We start from the raw sequence: 27,748 nt of genomic DNA, 5'->3' as shown, positions 1-27,748 counted from the left end.
GCCTGAATGAAAAAAAACTTTCTTAAAGTGTTCTTATCCGGTATGTCATGCTTTTCAACAAAAGCATTCAAAAATTGTACGTTAGACTTGGGTATGTTTTTTGTAACCTGGACATGAATTTGTTCCTCGAAATTTTTAAAAGCAGTTTTAATGAGGGGGAAATGCGGTCCTTTTCTCAATAAAATCCGCGCACCTTTATGACGTAATGGTATGTGGATTACACCTATTGGTGAATACTTGAAATCCTCAATCCTCTTCAACTAATCAGAGTACGGCTCTGATAAGAAAGGGCTGGACTTAGATGTAAAACAAAAAATCCACGTGTCTTTAAAAATACATAGGATAAATGCTAAATAAATGTAAAGAAATTAATTAATTCAACCAGAATATCCATTTCATTTTACTAATTTGTTTATCACGAAAACAATGACACCCCTTTATTCCTAATCATCATCATCAACATTCTGTTCATTTAAATTTACATAGCAGAATTTGGAAAACATGACAGATGTCAATATTTTCTTGTTTTTGTTAGATTAAAATGGAAAAAAAATCACTTTATAGAGGCATGGCACAGAAGACTCAGTGGGAACCAAATAGTAAATACATTCCATTCAAGTGTTGCATTCACAAGATTTTAAAAATATATCATTTTCAGGCAATTAAATCTCCTTTTTAATTTAGGCATAGTATAAAGGTTAATTCCTACACTCTTTATTTTTAGGATAGAATTGGTAAAAAAATAGCCATACAGTAACAGTCCCAAAATATTTTTGGATTCATCTAAATCCATGATCAAGGTTACAATGATGAGCCAATGCCCAGTTGCCGAGTGGGAGACACCTGGCCCGGACAGCCGGTCACGGGGGAGACGCTCAGACCACGGAAGAGAAGATCCATGGAAGGCAGCAGTGGTTTAAGGAGGCTGACAGGACAAAAAGCAGAACCACCGTGCGGGGTGAAGTTCACCTTGTTGAGATCGGGACAGGAAGGCTGAAGATGAAGAGGCTCGCTGGAACATGCAAACCTGTGTAGATACACATTTTAGTATTACATCACACATTTATTCACTGATAATACATTTTAATGCAAAACATACATTATATTGTGGTACATGGCAGAAGGAACTCACATTGTATCTTGGCACATTGGAAGCGCCTCGCCTCCTTCTGCCGGCTGCCGGTTGAAAAAAAGGCTTTGGTCGAGACACGGGGGTGACGAGGAAGTCGAACGTGGTGGCAACGCAGGAGGATCCACTCCATATGAAGGGAAAAACGTGGGAGGAGACGGACAAAGGAACTCACGAGTAGAAGACTCTGATAGATGGATTTAAAAAAAAACTGTCTATTATCGCTGCAAAATATTAAGACACCACAGATCTAGTGAATATCAAAGTGAATGTCTTACGTGGCGATTGGGTAGGGGACAAGAGCAAAGGGTTTAAAGGGCAAGGTGAGGTGGACGGAGACAGCAGCAGATGATCCAAGGGACACGGCGACTGAGAAGGAGACAGCAGGGAAAGATCTAATGGCCCGGGTGACGACTCACTCTGGGAGCCGCTGCTGCACCTCTGGACCGGAGCGGGGGCCCTGTGACCGTCTGGGATGTCCAAAAACTGCAACATAAAAGGGAGGTGATTTTTATGACACTGCAAAAATCACGAAAATTCATTCTAACTGATTCTGCTTAGGACCTCATGTTGGTCCTCCTGCTTCTCCGATACAAACACCTCCTCCAACTCCAAGTTGAGGCCCTCCACACTCCGTCGTAGCCGAGAAGCCAGCCTATTCAGAGGCACGAGGGGCGACGTCTAGAGCAAAAGAAAACCAAACAAACACTGACATTTTATAGAGATTTACCTGTTTTATGGTACTGCACTCTTCAAATCGGTTTTCAAGCCTTTTGTGCTTATATCTTATTTAACTCATTTCAGATATATGACTTTTTGCGTAATTTTATTATTGTTTCACAATATATTCTGGCTCTATTTTTTTAAACACATTTACTCATATATTTGTATGTCATATTTTGTCAACTATTATCTTAAAAATATTTTACATCGATTTTTTTTCTATTTTTTTATTCATTAGTATGTTTGTAGTTCCTGTCAAATATGCTCAGGGCTTTGACCTTGCCTGCTGAAGTTCCCCTAAAGTGGTAACAACAACAACAACAACGAATTATAAATAATAAATTATCTTCCAGACGTTAATTTTTGACAAAGACTCCTCCAGACCACACACATACAATATTTGTCCAAAAGTTCCCAGTTTAAATTGGCACTGCTTTCCCACAAATACTAGGCTTTGACTCATAAAAGCCACCAAGTGATAGATTTTTCACAAAAATGTTATGTTTAGGATAAACAATGAAGTTTCACAAACTCCAAAAAAGGCAAACCAGACATTTGCAGCTGAATACTAAGTCTAGTTTGGAGAAGAACAAAGAAGTCACCATACCTGAGTGACGCCCGTCGTCAAAGCATGGTGTGAAGATCCGCATCCCGCCGCGGAGGGAGCAGCATGGCGAGATCGCTTCTGCAGCTGTTGTCTCAGCTTGGCCACCTAGCGAGATCATGACAACGATGAAGCCATTGACAATGACATTTTAGAGATACTTGCCTCCTTCAGGTGCTCAGCGCTGCCCCATGATGCGGGACGCTTGTGACCACCTAAACTTCTTCTGCTCTGCGTCTCTTCTGATGAACAAGATGGTGTCTAAAGCCAAGGGGAAAGAAAACCTGATTAATATTTTACAACACACCAAAAACCTCTGCCAAGAACCACAAATGTTCTGATCGGGTTATTTATGGGGGTGCTGGAGCCTATCCTAGCTAACTACGGGCACCAGGCGGGGGTCAACCCTGAATCGGTGGGCAGCCAATCATAGGGCACAAGGAGGTGGACAGCCATTCACAATCATGCTCATACCTAGGGGCAATTTACAGTGTTCAATCAGCCTAACCTGCATCTTTTTGGGATGTGAGAGGAAACTGGAGTACTCGGAGAAAACCCACGCAGGCCAGGGAAGACCATGCAAACTCCATACTGTGAGCAACAACCTGGGATTGAACCCGTGACCTCACCATGTTCTCTAAAAACTAATCATTTGTTCACACTCCCCCTGCCAACTCATAAGTAATTTTTCTCCGCGTATCAGTCAACAAATATGACATACAAACCCAACAGGTGACAGTGGTCCACCTACCAGGATGCACCTGCATAGAGGAAACCCTCAACAGAACCCCCTCCTCTTCACGATACATTAGACATTAGCGGCACATCTATGAATAGACAACCATGCAACTATCGTCATTCCCAACATCACACGCACAGGCATTACCGTTTTCTTCACATGAACTCTAGATCTTCTAACAGACGGTCTGTTGTCCATCATAAACCCCCTTGGTTCCCCTTCTCCTGGTTCAAACCCCCTTTTGGGACTGAAGGAGACTATCCCGTCCGAGCCAGCATCTCGCCCTCAGGACACAATAAAGAGAAAACTGTTGTCGTCGTCACGTCCAGTGGTTAAATTAGTCCAAGTGAGTCATAGACTGACTTAGATGGATTAAATTACAGCTGTCACCTCTACAAATCATACCCTCTGCCTGTGAGCTGCGAGGGGATCATGGGACACGGTGCTATAAAAAGACCACCAAAATGGCACTGCCAAATGACATGCAGTGATTGAGTACTACAGGGCTGGAGTATTTGTTTCTAGATACATGATACATGTCTGAGGATTATTGCTGAAAAATTATCTTTACTATGTACTATGATTGCAATTTCAGCATTGGTCCACTTTTGTATCTGTATCACTTGAACCAACACAAAATGCTCTTTTTTTACTTGATATTATCCCAAAAAAAATCTCCCCATATCTAGCCTATTAAAAATAATGTACCCAGTTAATGACAAGTCATATTTTTGGTATTAATGTGAGCCCACCTGATATCTTCTAAAGCAAAGCTCTTTATAAATATTATATGATACACTGCTACTATGATTAGTTTCTGAAGAGTAGTCCCACTCAGCGGACATGTTTGTTTGGACGTGTTGGTTTGATTTCTAGCCGGAAAAAATAATAATTTTGTGACCAAATCCTTGCAAAAAATCCCAAAATAAAACAGGATGTCTGAAACTCATTGGTCACTTCATTTATTACATCTCGCACTCATTTTATCATAAAACCATAATCAAAACAGTGTTTGAACAAAAATTATTATTGCACAATGACATTCAACATTTAAAACATGTTTGTAAAAGTTAAAAAAAAAAATGTATAGAAATGTGATAAGAACAATCTCAGTCAGTGCACTGATTAAATCATTAGGTTGCAATCAAACAAAATGGTAGCGACTCATTTGTTTTTGTTTCACTGCATTCACAGCAAAATTATCAAACTGGGCTCTCTCAAACGAACGTGTCCCAATGGCAGCCCAACCATTGATTGGTCTCAGTATCACGGCATTCTTCCACAATGTATAACCATTCAACTTTCCTGTCGCAAGTTGGCCCTGCACAGTGAGTGATAGCGTGTACCAATAACCTGCTTTGGTACCCGATTGTCCTTCAGCCAGTATTGTCAGACCAGCCAGGTCATTCGTGACTTTGTACGTTCCATCGGCAAAGACCCAGAAAAATATACCCCTGGCACTCCGGATCGTCTGGCCTCCTTTATCGACTCTCGCCGCAATAAAAACACCACCGGTCTTTGCGCGCTCCATAAAAACATCCGATTGGACGTTAAGATCTCGCCACGTGTAGTCACCGATAACACTTATAGTCTGGTCTGCATCTGCCGCCCACGTGATTGGCCTTTGAGTCAGAACTTGGCGTAAAGTGAATGCGTGAGGTCCTGGATCTGTGATGTTGGTGAAATATTCAAAAACGCCGGTCTGGTCAGCAAAATTCGGAGCTTCTGAAAAGGGGGTTTCTCGGACGTTGAAGTCATCCTTGTAGTTTTGGGGGAAGGGAGAGGATGGAGGTGGATCTGGATAGTTGCCTTTTTGCCCTGTTGTTATTGTGGTTATTGTGTAAACCTCATCTTCAGCAAGACTTAAGTTGAATTTCCCATCTGAAAGCTTCAACGGACTTAAACGCTCGAAAAAAGTAGACTTGTTTGTCTTAAAGTTAAACTGAGAGTGCCAAATTTGGAGATATTCGATGGAGGATAGGGATCCTTTTAGCTGGAAGGTTGCATTCTGGGAAGTGACTGAAAAAGGACGGAGCGGCGGTCTTATGCAAACTGAATGATCATGGGTCATCGTTTCTATGACAACGGTAAGATTCCCTTTACCATCAGTCAAGGCCACATAACTTCCACCTTTAGCTAAATGCCCAACTGTCGTCAAGTAGGTCCATCCCGGCTTTGTGAACTGTGCTGTGTGAGCCGTTATCCAGATGGGAGAGTCTACCACGTAGTTGCCACTCCAAGGTTCTTCTGCCGTCATCAGTCCATCTCTGCCAAATGGGAGCGCCTCGTAGTAGCTGGCGACTAGATTCCAGGAAATGGTCGCAGTCATGAACCCGTTGACGTAGTTCTGGTTGATAATGCGCGCCCAGCAGCCTCCCCCGACCTCATCGTTGAATGTGCTGTAGTCCTCCGAAGACCACAGCCTCTTCCCAGTCTTCAGGGCCGTCATCACCGTGTTAGTGCCGGGGTAGTGGGCGCCAATCACGTCTACGGCGTTTCGGAGTTCAGGATCCAGCAGAAGAGACTGGGAAATGGGCTCCCATAAGTTATCATTGGCTACAATCTGAACATTTTCTAAGCCCTTTTTATCCAACGTGTACCGCAACAGCTTGATGTACTTGCTGTCAAAGTTGCGTTCGTTCCAAATCCCGACATAGTCAATGTCGAGCCCGTGAAACTCCTTGGCACCGAGGATCCATTTCACCACATAGTTCGCAGTGACGTCGGGGAAATCGTAAGGCCAAACCTTCCCACGGCCGACCCAACCTGGAAATGCCCATGGCAAACCAATAAGTGTAATGTTGGGGTTCCTCTTCTTCGCCTCTTTCATGAGCCACCATTCGTATCCTCGGAAGTAGTTTTCATCATCTTCAAAATGCATGTGCGATGGTTCCGTCCCATCAGTAGTTTGAGCGTCTCCACCAATTTCAACCTTGAGGATGTGCAAAGAGGCACCAAAATTTGGCTTGAAAAGATAATCGAGCACCTGGCTGCGGTAAGGCTCTGCATAATTAACTAGTAAACGTGTTGTCGCCCCTCCACCACTCAAACCTCCAATTCCATCAAAGACCTTTCCTAAGCCATCTTTGTCGCTGAGTAAATACGTCTGAGAAAAGCAAGAGACAAGAAAGACACTTAGAAATATTGCAAAGAAAACTTGTATTCTTTGCCCCATAGTACCAAGTTACCGACGGTCACGAGTTCCGGGTCCGAACTGCGATGCATAGATATCTCATATATAAAGCTAGATGTTGAGTTGGTGGAGTCGGCGACGTAAATCGCAGGCGGCCATCCTGGGTCGACCAATTTATATGTAAGGTGCTTGAGTTTCACTACTAAAATACTAAAAATAATAAATAATAGCTGGATTTTTCAGGAATTTGTAAACTATATTTAAATAGTTACGATTTAGGCTGAAAATTGTAAAAGGATCCAAGTGTTGTTACATATGCAGTTATCATACTGCATATATGATGCTTATTAAAATCCATGTCATGTTGAAAATATGGCATTTTTACTACAAAAAAAGGCTCCGTTGACTTGTACCGTTTTACGTAGCGACTGGCCCCGACGTAAAGGGGCCAACAAGGGACAACGCACGTTCCTATTGGGTCATCACTTGTATTAGACATCTCATTTTATATATTTCTTATTCATACTTCGATCAACCCGCAATCAGCTGTTCTGGTCGCAAACACAAGTGATCGGGAAAATGCAGGAAGTTGACTCAACGAAACAATAGCGTTTGGATGCGTTTCTGACTGCTATCGCGTAAGTAGGGTTTACTTTGAAAATCATATTCGGAAGTAGAATACTCGTTACCAACGTAGGAAAAGAGGTCGCGTCAGAGCAGCACTGAAATTGTATGGCGTCACACACGGGATAAACACGCAGCCAAGCAAGGCTTTTCGCCCCTAACACCGACCCGATTCCCGGAGAGAGGCCGCGATATAGTGCCGGTATACTCTGTAGCATGGACGCCCAACATGGGCTGTAGATTCCTGCCCCGGAACCGAAGGTGAGTCCTGGCCACGTTCTTGTCAGTACACGCTCCTCATTCATTTGGCTTCGGAACAGGTGTACTATAAGAGTATTTCTTTTTCTTGTTGTACGCCAATAACAAGGAATTATTCAAGAAATATTCACCTCAAAATTTATTATGATTTCCTGAAATGTATAGTCAGGTTTTTCCAGGTTTGACAAACAGATGGAGTGCGTTTCTGGTGTTTCCATGGTGTGTTACTGCGGGCCTGTGTGTGGTGGTCTTGTCAGGCGGATGCTGCCCGGATGGAGCCCTCCATCCATCCATCCATCCGATTCCTATTCTAACCCACCCACAACCCTAGCATTATTATCTTATGTTAAGTGCAAATGGCATCCAATCAATGTGAACTTAGGGTTTTTGAAATGATCATAATCATAATCAGAGTTGGAAGAGGCTCCATCACCCCCCGTGACCCTAGTGAGGATAAAGCAGTTTTGGAAAATGAGATGAGAGATGAGTTACTACTTTCCTGTTAGCCTTTTTTTATCTCATTGTCTGTCATTGGTGTCAATAGCACTGACTCGTAAGCATTCACAGCCAATCCTTCCTGTTCAAATGAATTGGACGGCCATCCTTGTCTTTGGCAGTCAAGGAGTTAAACATCACACACCTTGCTTACTTGATTTGACTTTCACCCACGTCTTGCTGCTGACACAAGCACTTTAAGTACATCAAGTGTCCTGCAAGAGCTGCACCAACTGTGTACTGAATGCTATTTTAGGCATATTCGCTGTTCATGAATTCCCCCATTCGCACGTTTTGGTGCTGTTTTTAACAGTGTATCGGAAAGTAGTAATTCTGTTTGAAAGTTTGACTCTTGTGTTAAAGATCGCTTCAAATCGATGCGGTACTTCATTTGACTTTATTGATTTGTTGAAACGTGTGACTGCTCAAGCCCTACAAATGATCATGTGCCGTTCAGACTGTTGACCTGTGCTGATTTAGCGAGGAGAAATGACGTCACACTATGAAGCGCTCCGACTGAAATTCCAAATCATCAGGGCATGTGATTTGACGTTGACCAAAGAAATATCGATACAAATTTTTGGCTCTGATGGATTGAGAGCAACTTTGAAAAAATGAGTAGAAAATTTGACTGGTACATGAGCATGTAATGCACGAGAAAAAAACACACAATTAAAACTGGCTCTACAACACTAATTGCAACTGTCAGGTGTGATTATAAAAAAAGAAAAAACATGGTAACTTAAAACATGTTTTTCTGGTTTCTTTGTCAACAAAGTCATCTCTCGATAGCTTTTTAGTCTAAATTTCAGCGTGACTAGGAGCTCGCCTGAGGTGAGAAACTTGGCAACTTGTTTTAACTTCCCATGTTTTTGGTTTCAAATTTAAAGGTTAAGAAGAAAACGTTGTATCCTTTTAGGCCAAATTAGAGAATAATGCACTGTGGAAACAAGAGGCCAGTCCATCCAAATGACCAAAGTGCACCACCATGTCAGCTACAGTAGCTTAAAAATAACCTCAAGATAATAGAGCAGGAGGGATATGTCACAGTCGGGGGTCTCGTCAATCTGAAACGAGACAATGCATCAGCTATGGAAGAATGGCCTCGGAGGTGTACTGATGTAAAGTACTTTGTGTCCAGTTAGATAGATTGATTGACATTACATCCTTCAGGTATCACTTTATATGAGAGCGCGAGGTCATAACAAGTTTCACATTTGATTCATTTTAGGTGACCAGCAAAAAAAAGGCATCCCTCTTTTAATCCGCCTGGCTCAAGGCGACTAAATCAAACAGTGGTTGGTTGAACTCTCTGCAATCAGACCAGAACTTTCCTGCCTTTACAGTCTCACATCAGGAAGTCAGGTGCCTGCTCAGTCAGCAAGGCGATAATCATACCACCAACGCAAAGAGGAAGTAGAGAACATTCCTTAGTGGAAGGGAGTGTGTGTTGGCAAGTTTAGCCGACGACAGCAGTTATATACTCAGAGCAGAGAGGAAATAAACAAGCATGTTAGAAATGAATCCCCTCCCATTTTTTTTATTTTATTTCTTTGCCCATGGACAGAGGATGGGCCCCGCATCCCGCTTTCTGAGGAAATGTCTCTGGGTCGGCTCCTGCGGCGCGCCTCCTCCAAGGCCTCTGACCTCTTGACGTTTAACCCCAGCGCATCAGGGCGCTCGGGCCTGGACGGAGAGATCATCTACTCCAAAAACAATGTGTGCGTGCACCCTACCGAGTCGCTGCCGGGCCTGGCGGAGCACCACCCGGGTGGGTATCTATTCATTTTACAGTTTAATTTGATTCCTAAAGTTTTTTTAATAGAACATTTTAAATAAGATGTAATAAAAACATCAGAAACTAGATTGTTTTGTTCAACTTTTCATTCACATATGAACGAAAACAAACTTTTTTAGGGTCTTGAATGTATCTTGTTTTAATTTTTATTGGTCATGTAAACACACACAGCAACATAGAATAGTAGCAGTAATCCTAATAAACCTTTGTACAACTGTATAACTGTTTTACATTCAAATAACTTGTTTTGTTGTTCTATTTTTTGTCTATGAGGAACTTGTGTGTGAGAAAAAGGTAAAAAAAAGAAATTGGTGTTTAAAATGTACATATTTATTCTTAAGCATTAACTCATTGGTTGTATATAGCCATGTATTTTTACTTATAGTTGTCTAACAACAGCTAAATGTCAAGCAAATCATAGCCAAAATAGCCCAATTAATCACAAAACTAAATGTTCAAACTAAATATTTTTGATATTTTTTTGCAACCTTATTTTTTACTTGCACAACTGACCATGAAGAATTTTTGAATTAGTTTTTACTTTGTTAAAACCAGCGTTGTACTAATACGTGTTTTTTAATTGGGCTGTCATCTTTAGATAGCTTTGTGTTTAATTGGGCCCAAAGGCTATTTAATGCACATCCTGTGTGTTTTTCTTTCTTGTGTGTGTTTAGTTAAACACATTATTCGACAGCAGTGTAATAGCATTTTGTTGACGCCCATTGCAGGCTACCTGTGCGTGCACGTGGAGAAGGACGAGAGCCTGGGCAGCACACTCATTCTGACCTGGGTGCCAAACTCGCGTATCCAGCGGCAGGACGAAGAAGCCCTTCGCTACATCACGCCCGAGAGCTCGCCCGTGCGGCGAAACGCTCGCCGCAGAGGCAGACGGTAATGAGAGTCCTCTCTTGCGTTTGGTGATCATGAGGCCATAAAGGAAAATGAGAGCCAGGGGGACAACTAAAGCGCTCTTTAATGTCGTAAAATTGGAAATTTCGAAGAAAGTCCATAAAATGAGAGTTTGGGGCATTCACTTGCTGGTTACTAATTGGGATACTAAGATTACTTAACAGATTGTGATTATTTGATTATTCCATTCGAGACATTATTAAACCAAAAATAGCTAAAATGCTCTTTATTTAGCATCCTATAGCTAAATAATCTTATTATTTCCGACTGATTTTTTTTTCCGGAAAAGCTGAATATTCCCTTTTTTAATTCATAATAAATTTCACCTTTTTTTAAGTACCTATATTCTGAATTTAAAGTCTTTTTAAATGCCTATTAAATTTGGCTGTTCTTTTTTTAATAGCCAAATTGCTCTAACACATGAAAGTTGCAATTGGTATAATTCTATAATTGTATTTGATTTATAGTAGTTTTTCCCCAAAATCCTGATTAAATTTGGATTTTTTTTTGTAAATAGCCAAATTATTGTAACAACAGTTACAATTACTGTAATTATGACATTTTTAGATATTCTCTGATTTCTGTAGTACTTCATGAAAAACAGAGCAACTGTTACACCAAATTAAATATTTCCACACATCCGCTTTTTTCTCTGGAAAATAATGTTATATAGTTTCCATATTCTTCCTAAAATGTAAAGCCTAGAGCAGTATAATAGAGAAAGCGAGGTGATTCACATTGAAGTCGACAAATGGCAAAAATAATCGATGACTGTCAAACTAATCTAGTGTTTATAAAATGTTCAATAAGTTTCTATCTCATTGACCTCTCGCAGACCGCGCTCCCGCCCACTGCCAGCACAGGTGGACGGAGAGGATGAGGAGAGTAACATCACTTGCTCCTCTGCCGAAAGCCACGCTTCGGTCGCCCCCGAGGCCGGGGCAGACCCCGTCTCTGCGCAGCAAAAGCTGCCGACGGCTCCCGGCGAGGAGGGCGACGAGGGATCGTGCGAGCTGTCGGATGACGTGAGCCGCGACAGCACCCTGGGTTCCGACTCGGACACCTTCTCTTCGCCTTTCTGCCTGTCGCCCGTCAGCGAGGCGCTGTGTGAGAGCAGTGGCTCCGTCTTCATGGATAATGACAGCAGGTCAGTGGGTGGAAAAAAGGCCAATTAATCTGTTTATTCGCTGCTAGCTCTTCCAGTTCAAATGGATTGGACGTCTTTGTCCGTTAATGGAAGCAAATGAGGAATTAGTCGGGAAATGTGATCTCTTCTGACTAACATTTAAATGGTCAAATGCAAATATATTATTAGTAAGCCTACATTAAAAGGCTAGATAAAATTAATGTACTCTTCGCGACTAAGTTGTACTTCTTGTTTTCATCTATTTTCAACACTGTTTATCCTGGTCAGGGTGCTGGAGCCTATTTCAGGTGATTTGGGGTGCAAGGCGGATTCCACCCTTGACTGGTTGTCAGTCGTTAGTGTACTTAATTTTTTTCATTTATACTTTTAGAGTATATACATAATATAGAGATTTCGTTACCTAATTGTAAAACAGCACAACTTGTAGAAGTTCTGGATTTGTATTATTTTTCAGTCAATATTTTTCACTTCTCAGTGTAATTGGGGTTTGAAAAAACTAGTTATTCAATCAAATCATTGACTGTCATTCATTTCCAATCCATTTTGAGTGGAAGAAAACTTTAGTGAAAAAAAATAACTGCAATCATTTTTATTTCACAGTTTTAATGCTCATTGGCTGCTATTAATGTCGGTAAATATCTATTTCATTTTATTTAGTTTAAATTCTAATTCAATTTTAAACAAATAGATCTTTTCCTATGAACATATTAGCTGGCAGGAGAGCGTGCGTCTCTGCACAATGGTCCAATTTGTTGATTGTACCTAATCATTCCATTCCAAATCCCCATAGTTGCAATTGTCAATGTGTTTTCCCTTTCTTGTGGCCAAACTGGAGACTTCCAGTTACAACAGTCATCCACAAAGTGGAGCCACAAGTAAAATTATGATTCTCCCCACTTCCCTTTGTGGTGTGTTACCACCACAGTCCAAGTGGTGTCTCGCCTCCCTGTCTTTAAACACACACTGCAGGTAAATGACGTCACAGTTGACATGCCACACAATCAGATGTTTAGTATTCATCCCTCGCAAGGCTCATTATAGGTTTATCTGTTAATCATTATCCTCAGTGAATCTTTCCCGTCACGTCCAGAATGTTCGCGGGCGCCTTATGGAACCCTTTTAACCCCTCTCGCCCAGCGCCTCCGCCCCCCTGCTCAAAGTGCAGCCAGTGTGTGACTTGGCAGCGCTCTCGGCCTCTAACATTTACTCTGGGCGCCCTTCTCCTTCTGCTCTCTCGCTCGCTTTCCTTTCCTTCACGTTCATCCTGTGTGTGTGTGTGTGTGAGAGAGTATTTTCCTTCCGCTATAGGATTCTGCTTTTCCCATATTTGTTCCTCCCTTCTTTTTAAAATGTGACATCTTTTCCTCTCAACTTGCTCATTCCAAATGTCTTTTTTTCTTCCTTTTTCTCCCCCCAGTCGAGTGTTTCCCACCTCTCAAATATCCCTCCCTCCTTTCCCTTCCCAAAGTCTGTGTGAAGCCCTTTGATTTTCAGCACGACTGGGGTTGTTGTGCTGGGCTGAATGTCAGCCCGCCGGATTAGAGGACGGAAGCGAGATAGAGAGAGAGAGAGAAAGCCGTCCAGAACCCTGGAACTCTCTTTTTCTCTCTTCCTCACTTTAATTGACACTGTTAAGGGGGCCAGGAACTGGAAACATGTCACTTGGAATCATTCAAAGAGAAAAGTTTGCCTATGGGAGAGCAAGATTGGATGAAAGGGGTGAGTGCAGGGGGGAGGCTAAGGAGAAGAATCAGCGGTTGAGCTTTTCAAGGAGTTTCTTGACACTTAACCAAGTAACAATTGTCTGCTGCCAGTCAGGCCTCGAGCAACTTTCGATGGTGTGCTGAGGAAAATGATATTTTTTTACTCAAATACACAATCCAATGTAAAAGCAGAGATGGGGCCAGGGGCATTTTATGATTGAGCATGAAAAATTTGCGGTATATTCACGTGACAGCTAACAATCCCACTCAAATGAATTGAAAATGAATAGATGAGCAAATGTGGATCTGAGTGCTCATTTGAAGATAGGCATGACTTGAAATTATCCTCTGGAAAGGACCTTATCAGGAAAAATGCCAGGAATGTCCATGACCAAAAAAGGGTATAGTTTTCCTAATTTTTCACTACATTTCTCCCAAAAAATCAAGTTTCAACAATCCTAATAATACTTATTGTACTAGTATTATTAAGAAAAGCCGTGATCGCGTTCGTATGGTTGTGACACAAAGACAGGCTCTGCAAGTTACCACGTTTAATATTTACAGAGAGTCCACATTTGTGCTTCATCCTGCCTTTTATTTACTGAGCACTCAGCATCCATCTAATCCTTCTACTCACTGTGGCCGTTAGCTTCAGTGGTCCCGGGGGGGACTCGGAGTGCTCCGTGGCCTTAGGAGGACCCAAGGCTTGCAAGCGCTTGTTTGAAAACAGTCTGTTTACATCGCCTGGGAGAGATGTTTTCGTAGGACCAAAATAGACTTGCTTGTTAACACGACAAGATTGGTTTCTTAATGTCACACATGGCACCCCCATCGTTTATCCTCGAGTTTTAAAAAAAGGGCTGGATCAAAGCATGTTTTTCATTAGTCCACATTTTGCAAACTCAGCGGGTTTTATGTAAAAAAAAATAATAATAAATAAGATAATGTTTTGCTTAAGAAAACAATACAATGCATCTGACATGCAGCAACTTACTGTATTTTTCGGACTATAAGTCTCACCTGAAAAGAAGTTGTACCAGCCAACTAATGCACATTGATTAGGAAAAAAAGTGTATAAAAGTCGCATTTTAGGGAGGGCAATTTTTTTATTTGACCAAAAACCAAGAACAAACATTTTAAAGTACAAATAGTTGAATGGAGAACAACAGCCTAAGTAGGCACCTGTTAATATAACATTTATAGTGGATAACTATAGCCTAAAACATGGTTTTCGGTGGTCAGAAGAGGGAAAAAAAACATGTAAGTCGCATTTGAATATTAAAAGTCGCAAGCCGGGCCCAAAAAATGTGCGACTTATAGTCCGGGAAACACGGTATGTTTCAAATATCAGTGATTCGATCCTGTTTTGAGCGTTGATCCAGTTTTTGCAGCTCGCACATGTCGGGGGTCGTGTCGAAGCGAGCATCATGGTCATTAGTTGTGCTTCGTTAGTGTGTGTTGGAAATAGTGTGTAAAACCAGCTGCCCAATCTTTGCTCAATCAATTCAACATTTTCAGTGTGTATGCTTTTATTCTTCCTGTGCTTGTGCAACCCTTGACATCCCACTTTTTAATGTGTGCGCATAACAGGCGAACCTTGCGCTCATGTTTCAAAGCTGGGAACCACAAACTTGCCATGGGGGAATTTCAAGGGCGATTGGATTTGTTATTGCATAGGGCTCTCACAAACGAATATTTTGATAGATAACTAACCACTGCTTATTTTTCACGGAGAGTCAAATAATCAGGGCATATGTGTGAATCACTTGAATTCATGTTATAAAAGTTAGCCGTAATTGTGCTTTCGAACAAAAAATACTAAGCAATTTCGATATTTTTGATCATTGTTTTACTGAAAAAAAACGGGATGCTATTGAGAGCTATGTATTGTTTACACCTCTAACTTTAACTCAATGGCTGCCTTAAAGTGCCATGGATATGGAACTGGAATAAACTAGATGGATTGGACATGTATCCCCGCTAATGGAAACCTATGAACTAAGAGGGTCAAAAAAGTGAATTTGGACCAATATTAGATAAACAGTCTCAAAACGCTTACTAATTAATATATTATGAAAATAGTTGATGATTATTAGGGTTATTTATCATCTCAGGACATTGAATATGAACAATTATTTTAGGGTTCTCGAATTCAAAATTGGAAGGTTTCTCAACATTTTAACTTCAACATTAATTGTAATCTTTTCTACCTGTTCCTTTTTTAACATAACATCTGTTCTTTATAAGGCAAATGATTATTTTGGGAAACTTAAGAAACTTAAAGGCCATACATGGACATCACATCTTGAGTTATGTACTCTATAATAACATTTGGTATACAATGTGCACTTGAAATATGATGTCGACATATGTGGAACAGTAATGTATATTTTTTTATATACAGGACAAATAAGATAAATGTTAAATGGGGTAATAAATAAAAACAAATAAACTCTGTTTATGGCTCCCAATAGTACTCTAAAGATGTTTTAAAAAAATGCTTGTCAAGGGATAAACGTATATCTTAAAAGTAAAAAAGTTGTCTTTTCCAGGGAACTTTCGGAGGAGCTCATGCAGCACTCGGCGAGCTCCGCCTCCAGCCTAGACAGCAACGGTCAATCGCAGGGCGCGCGATGGGAGGAGCAGCAGAAGGTGCTGGCGCTGGAGCAGCTGTGCGGCGTGTTCCGGGTAGATCTGGGTCACATGAGGTCGCTGCGTCTGTTCTTCAGGTCTGCTGGGGGGGGGGGGGGAAAGTGTGAAGTCGGGAGGAATTTTCAAAATAGGAATTCAAATTTCCTCCTCCTGCCCTTGCAGTGATGAAGCGTGCACCGGCGGCCAGCTGGTGATCGCCAGTCGAGAGAGCCAGTACAAGGTTCTACACTTTCACCACGCTGGTCTGGATAAACTTGCCGAAGTGTTCCAGCAGTGGAAATGCTGCAGGGAGACGCAGCTTAAAGACCAGGTGGGAAAGTTCACCTAAGAAAAATGTGGAAATACAAAGAACGAGATTTGGCAGAGGTGCAACTAGCTCATCTGTGAAATGAATTGACAATATAAATCCAGGCAAATGAGCTGGATATCTTAAATGTTATGATTTAAAATGACCTATTGGATCATTTTCTATTTCATGTTTGTGTCAAGGAGAAATTAAAATAGCATTCTGAGAGAGCAGACCTCCACCCAAATAACCAAATTTATTCATTTTCCTTCTTGCCCCAAATTGTCTTTTGGCTTAGATTAGGATAGAACTTTATTTCATCCCGTATTCAGGAAATTTATTGATTGCAGTAGCAAGACAGACACAAGACACACAAGACATTGTAGACCTAGTTAAAAAAAACTAAATACCAAAATGCAATAAAAAAGACAGAAAAGCAGCCAACTTTTTCTAAACCTCTGTAACATTTGACCCCAAATCAACTCTTCTGTTTCATATCCTGTAAGTTTAATAATAATCCCCTTATTCACTTTTGATTTATCTTGAAAAGAAACTTTCACCTGCTGGCAGAGGTTAAAAAAACACGTTAATTTAGTGTCTTAAATTTTTGCAAAATACTATTCGCACTTAGCACCAAATTCTAATGTGACAAGGAATTTTTCACTTTTCCCTCCCTCATTCTAATGCTTTTTTCACCTGTTGAGTATCCCCCCCCCCTAAATTCCCCACTGATCTGCCTTTGGCCAGGTGTCAGATGAAAAGTCCTGCATGCACTTTTCCATCCAGAGGTCCACGCTGCCTTCGGCCGAAAGCCACCCAGAGGAGAAGCTCTACCGGAGGCTAGATGTCACCACTTGGTTACGACATCTCAATCACAACGGCCAGGTGGAGGAAGAGTATAAACTACGCAAGGCACGTATCTTTTCTTTTTTTTTGGTGGGGCCAAGGGGATTTATGGAAGCTTCTATAAAATGCGGTCTTGACCTTGAGCTGTGATGAAAAGCTTCCATCATCCATGTTAGCAGCTTGTCAATCACCAAGTAGTCCTGCCATAAAAGCTCGCAATGTGACTGTAAAAGATTCAAATGCGAGGTGTTACGAGGCCCAATAAATCCCACAAGAGCCCCCTGTTGGGCGGTATTATCTTAAGTTGGATTTTCAGCTTTTTAGATACACCCTAGCTTAAAATGATTGTCACATTTACATTACAGCTCATAGACAGTAACATTGAAATTACATCTCAGTGCGTGTGTCACAGCGTGCGTCATTTGAGACCTCTGGGATTTGCTCACTTGAACGTTTAGCATTTACTGCAATGACTCAGCCATGGTTACGTGATGACTGTTTTTTTATCGGTGAGCAAGAAAACACATAAGCTTTTTTTTGTTTGGGCTTTTTGCGGCTTTGGTGAGAGTTTCAAAATTACAGTACTTTGCAAATGAGACGGCGCATTTACAAGACACACCTGCGCATAACCTTTCAGTACTTGAACTATTGAAGTGAATGAATAAATGAAATGAAGAAATTGAAGATAAATACAGTAGGAAATTAAAGGAAAATTAAAAAGGGACTTTTTAGGAGCTGAGCAGGATAGAGTGCAACGTCTTGGCGGTTATGCTATTTACAGTTGACTCCGCCGTTGTGTGACAAGCAGCTCTTTGTACTTTCTGTTTGCTTTCTCCCAGGCAATTTTCTTTGGGGGTATCGACCCATCCATCCGTGGCGAGGTGTGGCCCTTCCTGTTGCACTACTACAGTTATGACTCCACTTCGCAAGAGAGGGAAGCGTGGAGGCTCCAGAAGCGGACGCGTTATCATGACATCCAGCAGAGAAGGTGAAGTGGTCATGTGGGGGGTGGTTAGGGCTGGGCAATTGGCCCCCCCAAAAAATCCAAATTAGAAAAATATGTTAATACTGACCAATATGAATCCTTTTTCCATTTTTAACTTTTTTCTATTGTTTCTAACTCCTATTTAAGAACCTCAGTATTTTTCTTTTATGAATTGTTAACATGAGATTAAGCTACTTTTGGCAAAGAACGCTTCTTAGTGTCAATATCTAAATCACAGCAGACTCCAAATTACAAAAAGTCCAAAATAAATCAAATGCACAAAATTAAAAACAATATAATAAAGAAATTGACTCGACAACAAATAGAATAGTATTCACTGTCATCAGATTACTAAATAGGTCAGGCTTCTTTATAAAGGAAAGCATCTTAATAATCAAATATATATTAAATTCATATTCAACACAAAAGTGTCATGTAATGTGAAAAATAGCTGTAGTTCACAAAAAGATTATACGGTGGTGTCTGTGAATATTTATTATTTTTAGAATTACAATCAATGCAATGACACCGTGCTAAATTTTTGCTCTTCAATGGAATTTTCCATGTCATACAACTATTGAGCTAATAGATTTTAGGGAATAGATGAATGCAAAGTCCCTTTAGTATATTAATACACTCTATTAATCAACAAAAGCATCCACATTTTTCCCCCGTCTCCAATCTTGATCATACAACCACCCGGGTCTGGACTTAGTTAAATATTAAACCACGTGAGTGTGTTGTGGTTTCACATCGCAGGCTCTGAGCAATCAATAGAAACAATGAGAAAAGTGTTAAAGGGAGGCGGTGGGTGCGAAATAAAAGCTCTCAGGAGAAAAAAAACATGTCAGCGCTTATCAGATCTTATTCACCCGTTAGTAAGAGTGTAAAAACAGCTGCGGTATGTGCCGACGCGCTCGTAGAATCGTGCGGCTACTCCACCCAGGTCGAGCCAGCGTGTTATTCCACGTGACCGTAAAGAGGCGAATAATTGGAGCGGTTTGATCTGCGTCGTCCCATGAACGCAATTAAAAAGTCCTTTGTTCTATCTGGTGTGGGGATTCCGTTTTAAAGGGCTGTTAGTCAAGAGCGGCCCGCAGGGCCTCTGGTAGGTCATTAGCGAGAAGGATCCATGTCTCTTCGCCCTCGTCGCCCATGAAAGCTGAGCGGCCGCGCCCTGAAAATGTAGCAGCTGTTTGCGCGCGCCCCCACTCCAAAAAGACTCAAAGCCCAGTGAAGCAGTCAATCACGAGAAAGGTGATGAATGTGACAAACAGGAATGTTGGCCTGTTCTCATCCCCGGGAGAAAATGACATGACATTTAGTTAGGTTTGTCAGCCCTAAATTACACAGTTAAGATGTGTTTTTACATCTTTTCTGTTTTTCTTCTTTTTTTTGTTTAAACAAGGACGCACGCGGGTAGGAATGTCCTTCTGTTTTACTGTGAATTCAAAGTTTGTAGAGAACTTTAACCCATGACAGGCACTTATTATTTTATTGCTGCCATTGATGGCGGCAGATGTCCAGTCTGGTTTGACTGGGAGGGAAGGCAATGAATGTTTTGGAGTGTCTAACCTTTTTAATGGAATTGATACACATACAAACACATACAGTTGTGGTCAAAAGTTTACATACACTTGTGAAGAACATAATGTCATGGCTCTCTTGAGTTTCCAGTTCTTTCTACAACTCTGATTTTTCTCTGCTAGAGTGATTGGAACAGATACAAAAAAATATTCATGAAGTTTGGTTCTTTTATGACTTAATTATGTGTGAACAGAAAAAAGTGATCAAATCTGCTGGGTCAAAAATATACATCTTACCAAATATTAGCGCTGCTGTATGTATATTTTTGACCAGCAGATTTGATCACTTTTTCTGTTCACCCATAATTAAGTCATAAAAGAACCAAACTTCATGAATGTTTTTGTGACAAAGAAGTATCTGTTCCAATCACTATCAGAGAAAAATCAGAGTTGTAATTAATTATGGGTGAACAGAAAAAAGTGATCAAATCTGCTGGGTCAAAAATATACATAGAGCAGTGCTAATATTTGGCAACATGTATATTTTTGACGCAGCAGATTTGATCACTTTTTCTGTTCACCCATAATAAAGTCATAAAAGAACCAAACTTCATGAATGTTTTTGTGACAAAGAAGTATCTGTTCCAATCACTCGATCAGAGAAAAATCTGAGTTGTAGAAATAACTGGAAACTCAAGAGAGCCATGACATTATGTTCTTCACAAGTGTATGTAAAATTTTGACCACAACTCTATGCAGACAGCACATACTGTTACCTACTTGACCGAATCGAGCCATGCAATGGGTCGTCCATATCGTCATTGGCGCTGAAAGAGTTACCTTTTCCAAGTAAACACAAATTACACTCCGCTGAATCATTGCTACTTAGCAATGAAACTCTAGAGAAGCCCACACGAGAGAGAAAGGTGTCGCAGGGAGACGAACGGCGACACAAACAGTTGACAAATTGCAGCTTACGAGGCATTGCGTCAGGTGCGCGCTCATTATTCCTGGCGGGGCGACGTGCAAAACAAACAGTGTTAATTAAATCCCCTTTTGCTCGTTAGGACTTGACTAGCGTTGAAGTAACAGTGCAAATAATTGGGATGTAGAAGGATGCATGAAACAAATGTGTTCTTCAAGTTTGCATGTTCTTCTCCCTTCGCCAGGTTGTCCATGAGCCCCGAGGAGCATAGTGAGTTTTGGAGGAAGGTCCAGTTCACCGTGGACAAGGATGTGGTGAGGACGGACCGCAGCAACCAGTTCTTCAGGGGAGAGAACAACCCCAATGTGGAGATCATGCGGTGGGTTTGACTAAGTGATATATTTGAAGCGTACGTGTGCTCGGAGCAAATGGATGGCTAAACTGTGAGTAAGAGGAGTCCCCCAAATGTTGCGTACTTTTGAAGTCGACTGCCTGATCTGTGGGGCAAAAACTTTAAAAGAGAATCCCCCCCGACTGTGAATAAAAAAAAAAGATGGCAAGCTTATCATTGCATCTTTAATCAACCAAACCACTGTGGATTCTGCCTCCCTCCAAAGCCTCCTCTGAAGCTGGTTTGTTTCCCTTTCTTGACACTCTTTCATATTGTGTCATGAACAAAAACGTCCTCAAGGCTTTCCTTTCTGTTTTGGAGACAACTTAATTATGCATGAGTGCAACCAGAGACACTTTAAAGCGCTATTCATAAAAAATAAAAAATAAATGAAAAATTGAAAATAAAAACCGACCCACAAGATCATTAAATAGCTCCCGAGTTACCATAAGGGTTGACATGGCAACCATTTAAAGTAGGGCTTATTGTGAATGTGTGTGTCTGTGTGACTGTCTGTCTGTGTGTGTTTTGTAACTTGTATTATAATACATGTTGGAACATTCAGTGTTTCTGGGCGGGACTGTTTTGAAGCTGTGTGGTCATGAAGACGTCCATCAAAGACGTTGTCCTATTTATGTCATGGTCGTGCGGAACCTCCATAGTCGCTCATTCTTACATTTTGATTGATTTCTTTTTCTGTAGAGAATAGGTATGTGCTGATCTCTGGTTTAAATGTTTTCTCTGTTTTTTTTATAAGCTACAGTTAATAAAACCACTTAAAAGTCAAAACATTTTGCTGTTAATATAGCACCATTTTGACTGATCCAATGACAATGCATTTTTTACCTGCAATTGCAATACCGTGATATACTGCCATATTTTAGGTTGTCATACCATCTTTCTTTTCTCTTAGGCGTGTCCTGCTCAACTATGCCGTGTTTAACCCGGACATGGGTTACTGCCAAGGCATGTCGGATCTGGTGGCCCCGCTCTTGACGGAAATCCAGGACGAAAGCGATACTTTTTGGTGCTTCGTGGGCCTCATGGAGAATACCATCTTCATCAGCTCGCCACGGGACGAGGACATGGAGAGGCAGCTGGTAGCGTCCCGCTACGTTGCGAGCTCGCGATTGATGACGGTAGGGCGAGATGTTAGAACGTGTGTGTGTGTTTGTCGTGCAGATGTACCTGCGGGAGCTCCTACGCCTAATGCTGCCCGACTTCCACCGGCACTTGACGGCGCTGGGGGAGGACGGCCTCCAGCTGCTCTTCTGCCACCGCTGGATCCTCCTCTGCTTCAAGCGCGAGTTTCCTGACACAGACGCGCTTCGCATGTGGGAAGCCTGCTGGGCTCACTACCAGGTCACAGTCAAAGTCTCTTTGAGGAAACAAAAACATGCACACACACACTCATGAGCCGGGGGAGCTTCATGTTTCAAAAGGGCGCCCAGAGTGCAAGCCTTCTACTTCAAAGCTTGGGCAAAACTATACAGTTAGTGGTCAAGTCAAGTTCATTATCATATACATATTCTCGAGGTTTAAGTAGAATTGTGATATTAATAATAGCTTTATTTGTCATTGAAGGTATATTGATGATCAATGTAATATTCATAAATATTGTAATTTAAAAAAAAATACATCTAATTCATTTGATTTTTTTTTTTAAATCATAACCAGGAGGTCAATTTTTTTTTGTACTCAAATGCATAAAAAGATAAAATATCTTGTGTGGGAAAATCTAATAAGTAAAACAAAATTCCCTACTTTTTTTAACATTAAATCAATAAAAAAACGAAAGACGTGATAGATTCATTTTTACAATGATTAACCCTAACCCCGTATCAGTAATTAATAACTAAGTTTTATTAATAATTGTCTATTTATCATTAAGCAATGAATAGGACTGCCTTCTGTACATTTCACCTACTGGCGGAGGTAATTACACATTTTGTTTTGAATATTGTTCATAAAAAGTCTCATTTGGTACTTTTTCTGACCTATTACAAAGTAAAAGTAATAAAAATGACCATACAGAAATTCAGTAAATGGATGCATGTTTGTCAGTTGCAAGAATCAGACAAAAAAAATCATACCGGACAGTATTTCACTTTTCATGACATTTCATTTGCCTTTCTTTATTAGTTAGCCACAGTAAAATTGATTTGGAAATGACCTAATTCTCTATTCCAGACGGATTACTTCCACCTGTTCTTGTGCGTGGCCATCATCGTGGTCTACGGCGAGGATGTGACGGAGCAGCAACTGGCCACCGACCAAATGCTGCTACACTTCAGCAACCTGTCTATGCACATGAATGGAGAGCTGGTGTTACGCAAGGTGATCCTTCTCACGCCAACACCTTCTAAATGACACTTTATTCAACATATAATTAATACTAGATTGGCAACTTAGCCGAAATAGTTGTGAAGAGACTCATTTTTCAACAGTGATTTTCAACCGTGCTTTTATAAACCAGTTATTCTTGGTGCTCCCCAAAAATATTGAAAAAGCTCACATACACATATTGTGCCTCCAATTTGAGGGTCCTGCCTCACCGCTACTAAAAAAATGATGTGGAGTTTCCGTGGCAACGCCCAAAAGCCTCCCACCCCCAAAACCAGTTTCCATCTGGATGATTTTAAAACCGTTTAGTCCAGGTCAATTTGTTCCATATTTGCGTTTTAAATGAAGGCAGTGTTCTGTACACGTCGCGGCCCACGCGCTGCGTTTACTGGCCTGTCGAGAATTTACGATGCGTTTGCGCCGTCGCCTCCTGCCTCCGTCCTCATGTTTATGGATGGCGTCGTGTTAACATGCAGCCGATGTTCTCCTTTTGTTTATCTCGCATTTGCATCCATTTTTTTTTCATAGCGGGCAAGCACAATGACCTTGAAGGTTTTTCGCCTCAAGGTCATTGATTATATTAAAAACCGTGTTATGAAAATGTACGAGAAGCTGTTTTGCATCCACTCTTTTGGAAGCTCACTGGCCCCGTCTTGTTTTGTCTGGTCGCCCACCCCCCTCAGGCACGAAGCCTCCTCTACCAATTCCGCCTCCTTCCCAGAATCCCGTGCAGCCTTCATGACCTGTGTAAACTGTGCGGGCCGGGCATGTGGGATAGCCGCTACATCCCCGCCGTGGAGTGTTCCGGCGAGCACCCGGACTCGCAGAGCTGCCCTTACGGGGGCACGTCGGTGCCCAGGCCCTCCTCGCCCAAGCCTTCCAGAGGTGCCAAATCTCGAGATATTTTCACCTTTAGGAAACAGTCCTGAGGAACCGAGATTGGCGCCCACAGGGTCAAAGCTGTGCGCTTGGAATTCACTCAGAGCCAGTAAACTTTGAAATGCTCCGTCTTCAATTACATGTGCATATGTTTATTAGAAGAAATATTTTTCAATGATGCCTTCTAAGCCATGTCAGGGCTGAAATTGGACCCAGAAATTTGAGGCCAACGCGCCGACAAGTTGTCCATCGCGGGGATGCCCTTACAGGTATTCATCCATATTTAGCCCGTGTTCTATATCCTTGCATGTAAAGCACAAAACTATGCCTGACTATCTACTCGAAAGGGGTTTACATGTTTGCTGAAGATTTTTTTGTTCTATCACAACACTTCTAGGCAGGCCTAACACGTTCAAGTACCCTGTTTTGATACATGTTGAGTCTTCATGCTGTGTTTCCACCAAGTGGGAGGTAGGTTCTGTGGCATTGACGGTCGTAGGCGTCCAATGCACTTAAACGGGGAGGGTTGGCAGAGATCCAATGCCCTCCTTATTTAAATGGGCTGGACTTTTATCGGCGCCGATAGTAGCAGATGAATTGAAATGGATATAACGTGACAATCTGAACTCCTGGTTTTAAAAAAAATTGTGCACTTCACTTTGTAAGTCGACAATCTATTCCACCATATAAAATACTTAATTAATTGGATCACGCATTCCAAAGGAGGTTATGATGATAGAAAGTGTTTCACAGTGTAAAAGTGATTGAATTCAACCAAGATGACAAACATTAGGGGGCCTTCAGCATTGTGTTCTTAGCTTGTGGGTTCTTTTGTACAATAGAGCTTTATACACAGCCTGGAAAATTTGACATATTTCCACTTCTTCCTCTCTGAGATGGAATTTATGTACCTGGCTTTTTTCAATCCCTTAAGAGAACAGATGTTTTATTTTTTTTCGGAGTGGAGAAAATGTTACTTAGCAGTACCTGGTGTCTTAACTGGTTTTCCCACTATAGCCAAGACACACACGAAGTCTTTTCTCATTCATTTAAAAAAAATATTTTCCCATAATCACACTAACTAAAAAAACAAACACTAACACTCAACTTGATTGTTGCCTAATAATTTTTTTCATCATATTGCAAGCAAGGTGCATATTTTTCACAAGCTCAAGGGTATGGTAAAAGTCAATACAATGTATACATGAGATGTTGGCAAAAATGATAATTTCAAATAAAATTAGCCAGAAACGTTAGCTGTTAGCACTTTTTTTAATTTTAATTTTAAACTGAAGCATAACATTTGGATGTAAATGCATCGGCTAATTGCATTTTTGATTGGAAATTAAAAATTGACTGATGCATAATTCTGCATTGGAAAATTGTGTTACAAAAACTGCCTAACATCTCATGTATAACATTCTTATATGTTAAAAGTATTCAAGTAGGCAAATTGTGCATCTAAAAATGACATTAAAACTGAAATTATTATTTTTTCTTCACTATTACATAGAACATCAAATGAAATAGTGTTGGCTTTTCATCAATGTGCAGTTATTTATTGAACACTGTTGTCTTTTAAGTTAACCTGGTCCATTGCTATTGTTTTTAACTGAACTCGACTTCTCACTTGGTGGAAACAGTCTAATAAAGTCACGGAATACAGCCAAAGATCAGAAATGTTACACTCTGTGCCAATAGAAAGAAGATACAAGTTGAAACTCTTGTCATAAGTGTGTCAAATCATAAAAGAAAACAATCATTTATACCACCCTCCGCCCGTTTCTTTCCTCTCCGTGCTCGCTTCAGGTGACATTCAGCGTCACAAATCAGTCCAAATGTTTCTTTTTTCCACTCTCGCTTTACAGACGCCAAGTCTCTTCGTTTTGTGTTAGTGTGTAAACTGGAGTGACCTTTTAAACATCTGGTAATAAGTGGAGCATAGAAGTCCCCCCCCTCCTCATCCCCCTGGCTCCATCTCTGTAATTACAGCCTTCATCATGGAGATGATGAAGTAGGGATTCTCAAAGCTAATCTAGGGCACCACTGCCAAAAAATGAGCTCATTGTCTGCCATTGACGCCAATGGACGTCTAATCCATCGATTTGTGGTAAAAATGAGCCTTAGAATAAATTATGCTTTTAAGCATTTTCAGATTTTTATTGAAGTTTAAGAAGGAAGCGTCACCAAGAAAAACTTCAACTCAAAGATGGTCATGTCCGTAAATCGCTCAGCCTGCCTTTATCATCAGTCTTGGCGTCGTTTCATCGTCAGAATCGCGTTAATTCATGCGTGGCCTCGCTCAAATAGCTTTCCCAGGGAAAATGAGTCGCGAATGACTTGAACCTGTACCCCGACGTCGCCTCAAGGGATAGCTTCATCTATCGTAAGCAATTTTGGACTGTACGTGTGATTATTGTGCTTGGCGCTTGTGATGTTCCGAGCCGTCTGCATGCAATTATGAGCCATTAGCCCCCCGATTGACAGCCCCTCTAAAGGCTAATGCAGAGCAGAATGAGATAAAGACAAAATGACAATACGGATAGCAATGAATAATAACATGCCGCCTGTCATTAAGTCGTATCTCTGAGCCCTTTTTTTGCTGGCTTCGAACGCCTGAAAACACACACATGCAAAGGCTGCGACATGGAGTACATCTGTGTGAGCTTAAGTTGACCTAACCACATAAAAGGGGGAAATATTACTGTTTACATACCCACATTGTAAGCACAGGGGTATATTATGAAGTCTGTAGAGGGGGGTAAATGCAGGCTTTTACATCAAAGTACTATACAGATTTTGAATACTAATGTTTGGATCTTTCTTTTTCCTGCGGTCAAAGTCTGTGATTATCATTAGTCATTGCAAAAGCTTTAATATCAATTGATAATTATGGATTTTTGGGAGAGTAGAATGCTCACATGCGGGTGATTTAACTTCTGTAAATCAATCCTGGTTGGTTTTAAGGCATTTCTGGGTCACTTCTTAAGGATATTTGGCTACATGCTGTTAATTTTGGGTCATTTCCAGGTCACTTTTAATTGACTTTAATGATTTGGAGGCATTTTAGGGTCACTTTATATAGATATCATTTCACGTCTTGTTGATTTGGAGGTATTTCGAGGTCACTTCTAGTTGAGCTTGGGTCACCACCTGTTCATTTGGGGGCATTTATACATAAATTGGATATATAAAATATATCAGTGAGGGTTCAAAGGTCAGTCAATAGTCAGTATAAATGAACTTCATGTGGAAAATGGCAACTATTTTGATAGTTGATTAATCAATTACTTGTCAATTCAAAATTGCTACCTAGTTTTGGCGAATGCCATTTCCGTACTAATGGATTGGACGCCTGTCGCCGCCAATGGCATTGAATTAGTTCATATCATTTTCAATTTTCTTCCCCAACCAGCACTTTTAAGCCCGAAATGTTTTCAATTTCCCTTACTTGATGATGTCGCGCTGACGTGCCTCCCAAACGTTTTCGACAAGCAATTGTTATGATAAAAAGGCGAGTCAATCTATTAGCATCACGCGTTTATTTTGGTAGATGGATGCGAAAACATTTCCTGTCATACGTGATCGTCACTTGGAGAGCCATGTTTGCGTGGGAGCGAAATGGAGATTGCAAGTGGGTCGGATGTGATGAG

The 27,748-nt window shown here is 41.0% G+C and overlaps 3 protein-coding genes and 1 long non-coding RNA gene across 6 annotated transcripts; 1 reads left to right on the top strand and 3 right to left on the bottom strand.

The window, feature by feature from the left end:
* Nucleotides 1-498: 498 nt before the first annotated feature.
* fam117aa (family with sequence similarity 117 member Aa) lies at nucleotides 499-6,421 on the bottom strand. The gene is made up of 8 exons (XM_077619762.1): nucleotides 6,376-6,421; nucleotides 3,343-3,479; nucleotides 2,622-2,717; nucleotides 2,460-2,564; nucleotides 1,694-1,810; nucleotides 1,408-1,615; nucleotides 1,133-1,316; nucleotides 499-1,027 (listed from the first exon to the last, which is right to left on the bottom strand). The coding sequence occupies exons 2-8, from the start codon at nucleotides 3,394-3,396 to the stop codon at nucleotides 802-804; spliced, it is 990 nt and encodes a 329-aa protein (XP_077475888.1). The 5' UTR covers nucleotides 3,397-3,479; nucleotides 6,376-6,421; the 3' UTR covers nucleotides 499-801.
* On the bottom strand, nucleotides 4,142-6,464 carry galcb (galactosylceramidase b). 2 transcript variants are annotated; one of them, XM_077619761.1, is made up of 2 exons: nucleotides 6,384-6,464; nucleotides 4,142-6,301 (listed from the first exon to the last, which is right to left on the bottom strand). In XM_077619761.1, the coding sequence occupies exon 2, from the start codon at nucleotides 6,074-6,076 to the stop codon at nucleotides 4,340-4,342; it is 1,737 nt and encodes a 578-aa protein (XP_077475887.1). In that variant the 5' UTR covers nucleotides 6,077-6,301; nucleotides 6,384-6,464; the 3' UTR covers nucleotides 4,142-4,339. The 2 variants fall into 2 exon arrangements, with proteins under 2 accessions (XP_077475887.1, XP_077475886.1); XM_077619760.1 differs by having other exon boundaries at nucleotides 6,388-6,457.
* A 376-nt stretch (nucleotides 6,465-6,840) lies between these two features.
* Nucleotides 6,841-25,866, top strand: tbc1d16 (TBC1 domain family, member 16). Of its 2 annotated transcripts, none has more exons than XM_077619574.1 (13): nucleotides 6,841-6,966; nucleotides 9,273-9,476; nucleotides 10,232-10,394; nucleotides 11,248-11,559; nucleotides 15,815-15,991; nucleotides 16,077-16,224; nucleotides 16,948-17,112; nucleotides 17,886-18,034; nucleotides 20,727-20,861; nucleotides 21,787-21,973; nucleotides 22,056-22,235; nucleotides 23,064-23,210; nucleotides 23,900-25,866. In XM_077619574.1, the coding sequence occupies exons 2-13, from the start codon at nucleotides 9,305-9,307 to the stop codon at nucleotides 24,143-24,145; spliced, it is 2,181 nt and encodes a 726-aa protein (XP_077475700.1). In that variant the 5' UTR covers nucleotides 6,841-6,966; nucleotides 9,273-9,304; the 3' UTR covers nucleotides 24,146-25,866. The 2 variants fall into 2 exon arrangements, with proteins under 2 accessions (XP_077475700.1, XP_077475699.1); XM_077619573.1 differs by lacking the exon at nucleotides 6,841-6,966 and adding an exon at nucleotides 7,010-7,213.
* Nucleotides 15,633-22,261, bottom strand: LOC144088866 (uncharacterized). The gene is made up of 3 exons (XR_013304952.1): nucleotides 21,768-22,261; nucleotides 16,069-16,238; nucleotides 15,633-15,993 (listed from the first exon to the last, which is right to left on the bottom strand). It is a non-coding gene; the product is annotated as an uncharacterized LOC144088866 (long non-coding RNA).
* Nucleotides 25,867-27,748: the final 1,882 nt, after the last annotated feature.

Source organism: Stigmatopora argus, chromosome 14, assembly GCF_051989625.1.
Source record: "Stigmatopora argus isolate UIUO_Sarg chromosome 14, RoL_Sarg_1.0, whole genome shotgun sequence".
In the NCBI taxonomy this organism is placed as follows: Eukaryota; Metazoa; Chordata; class Actinopteri; order Syngnathiformes; family Syngnathidae; genus Stigmatopora; species Stigmatopora argus.
Note: the sequence above shows the minus strand (reverse complement) of the source record. Positions and strands in the feature narration are given on the sequence as shown.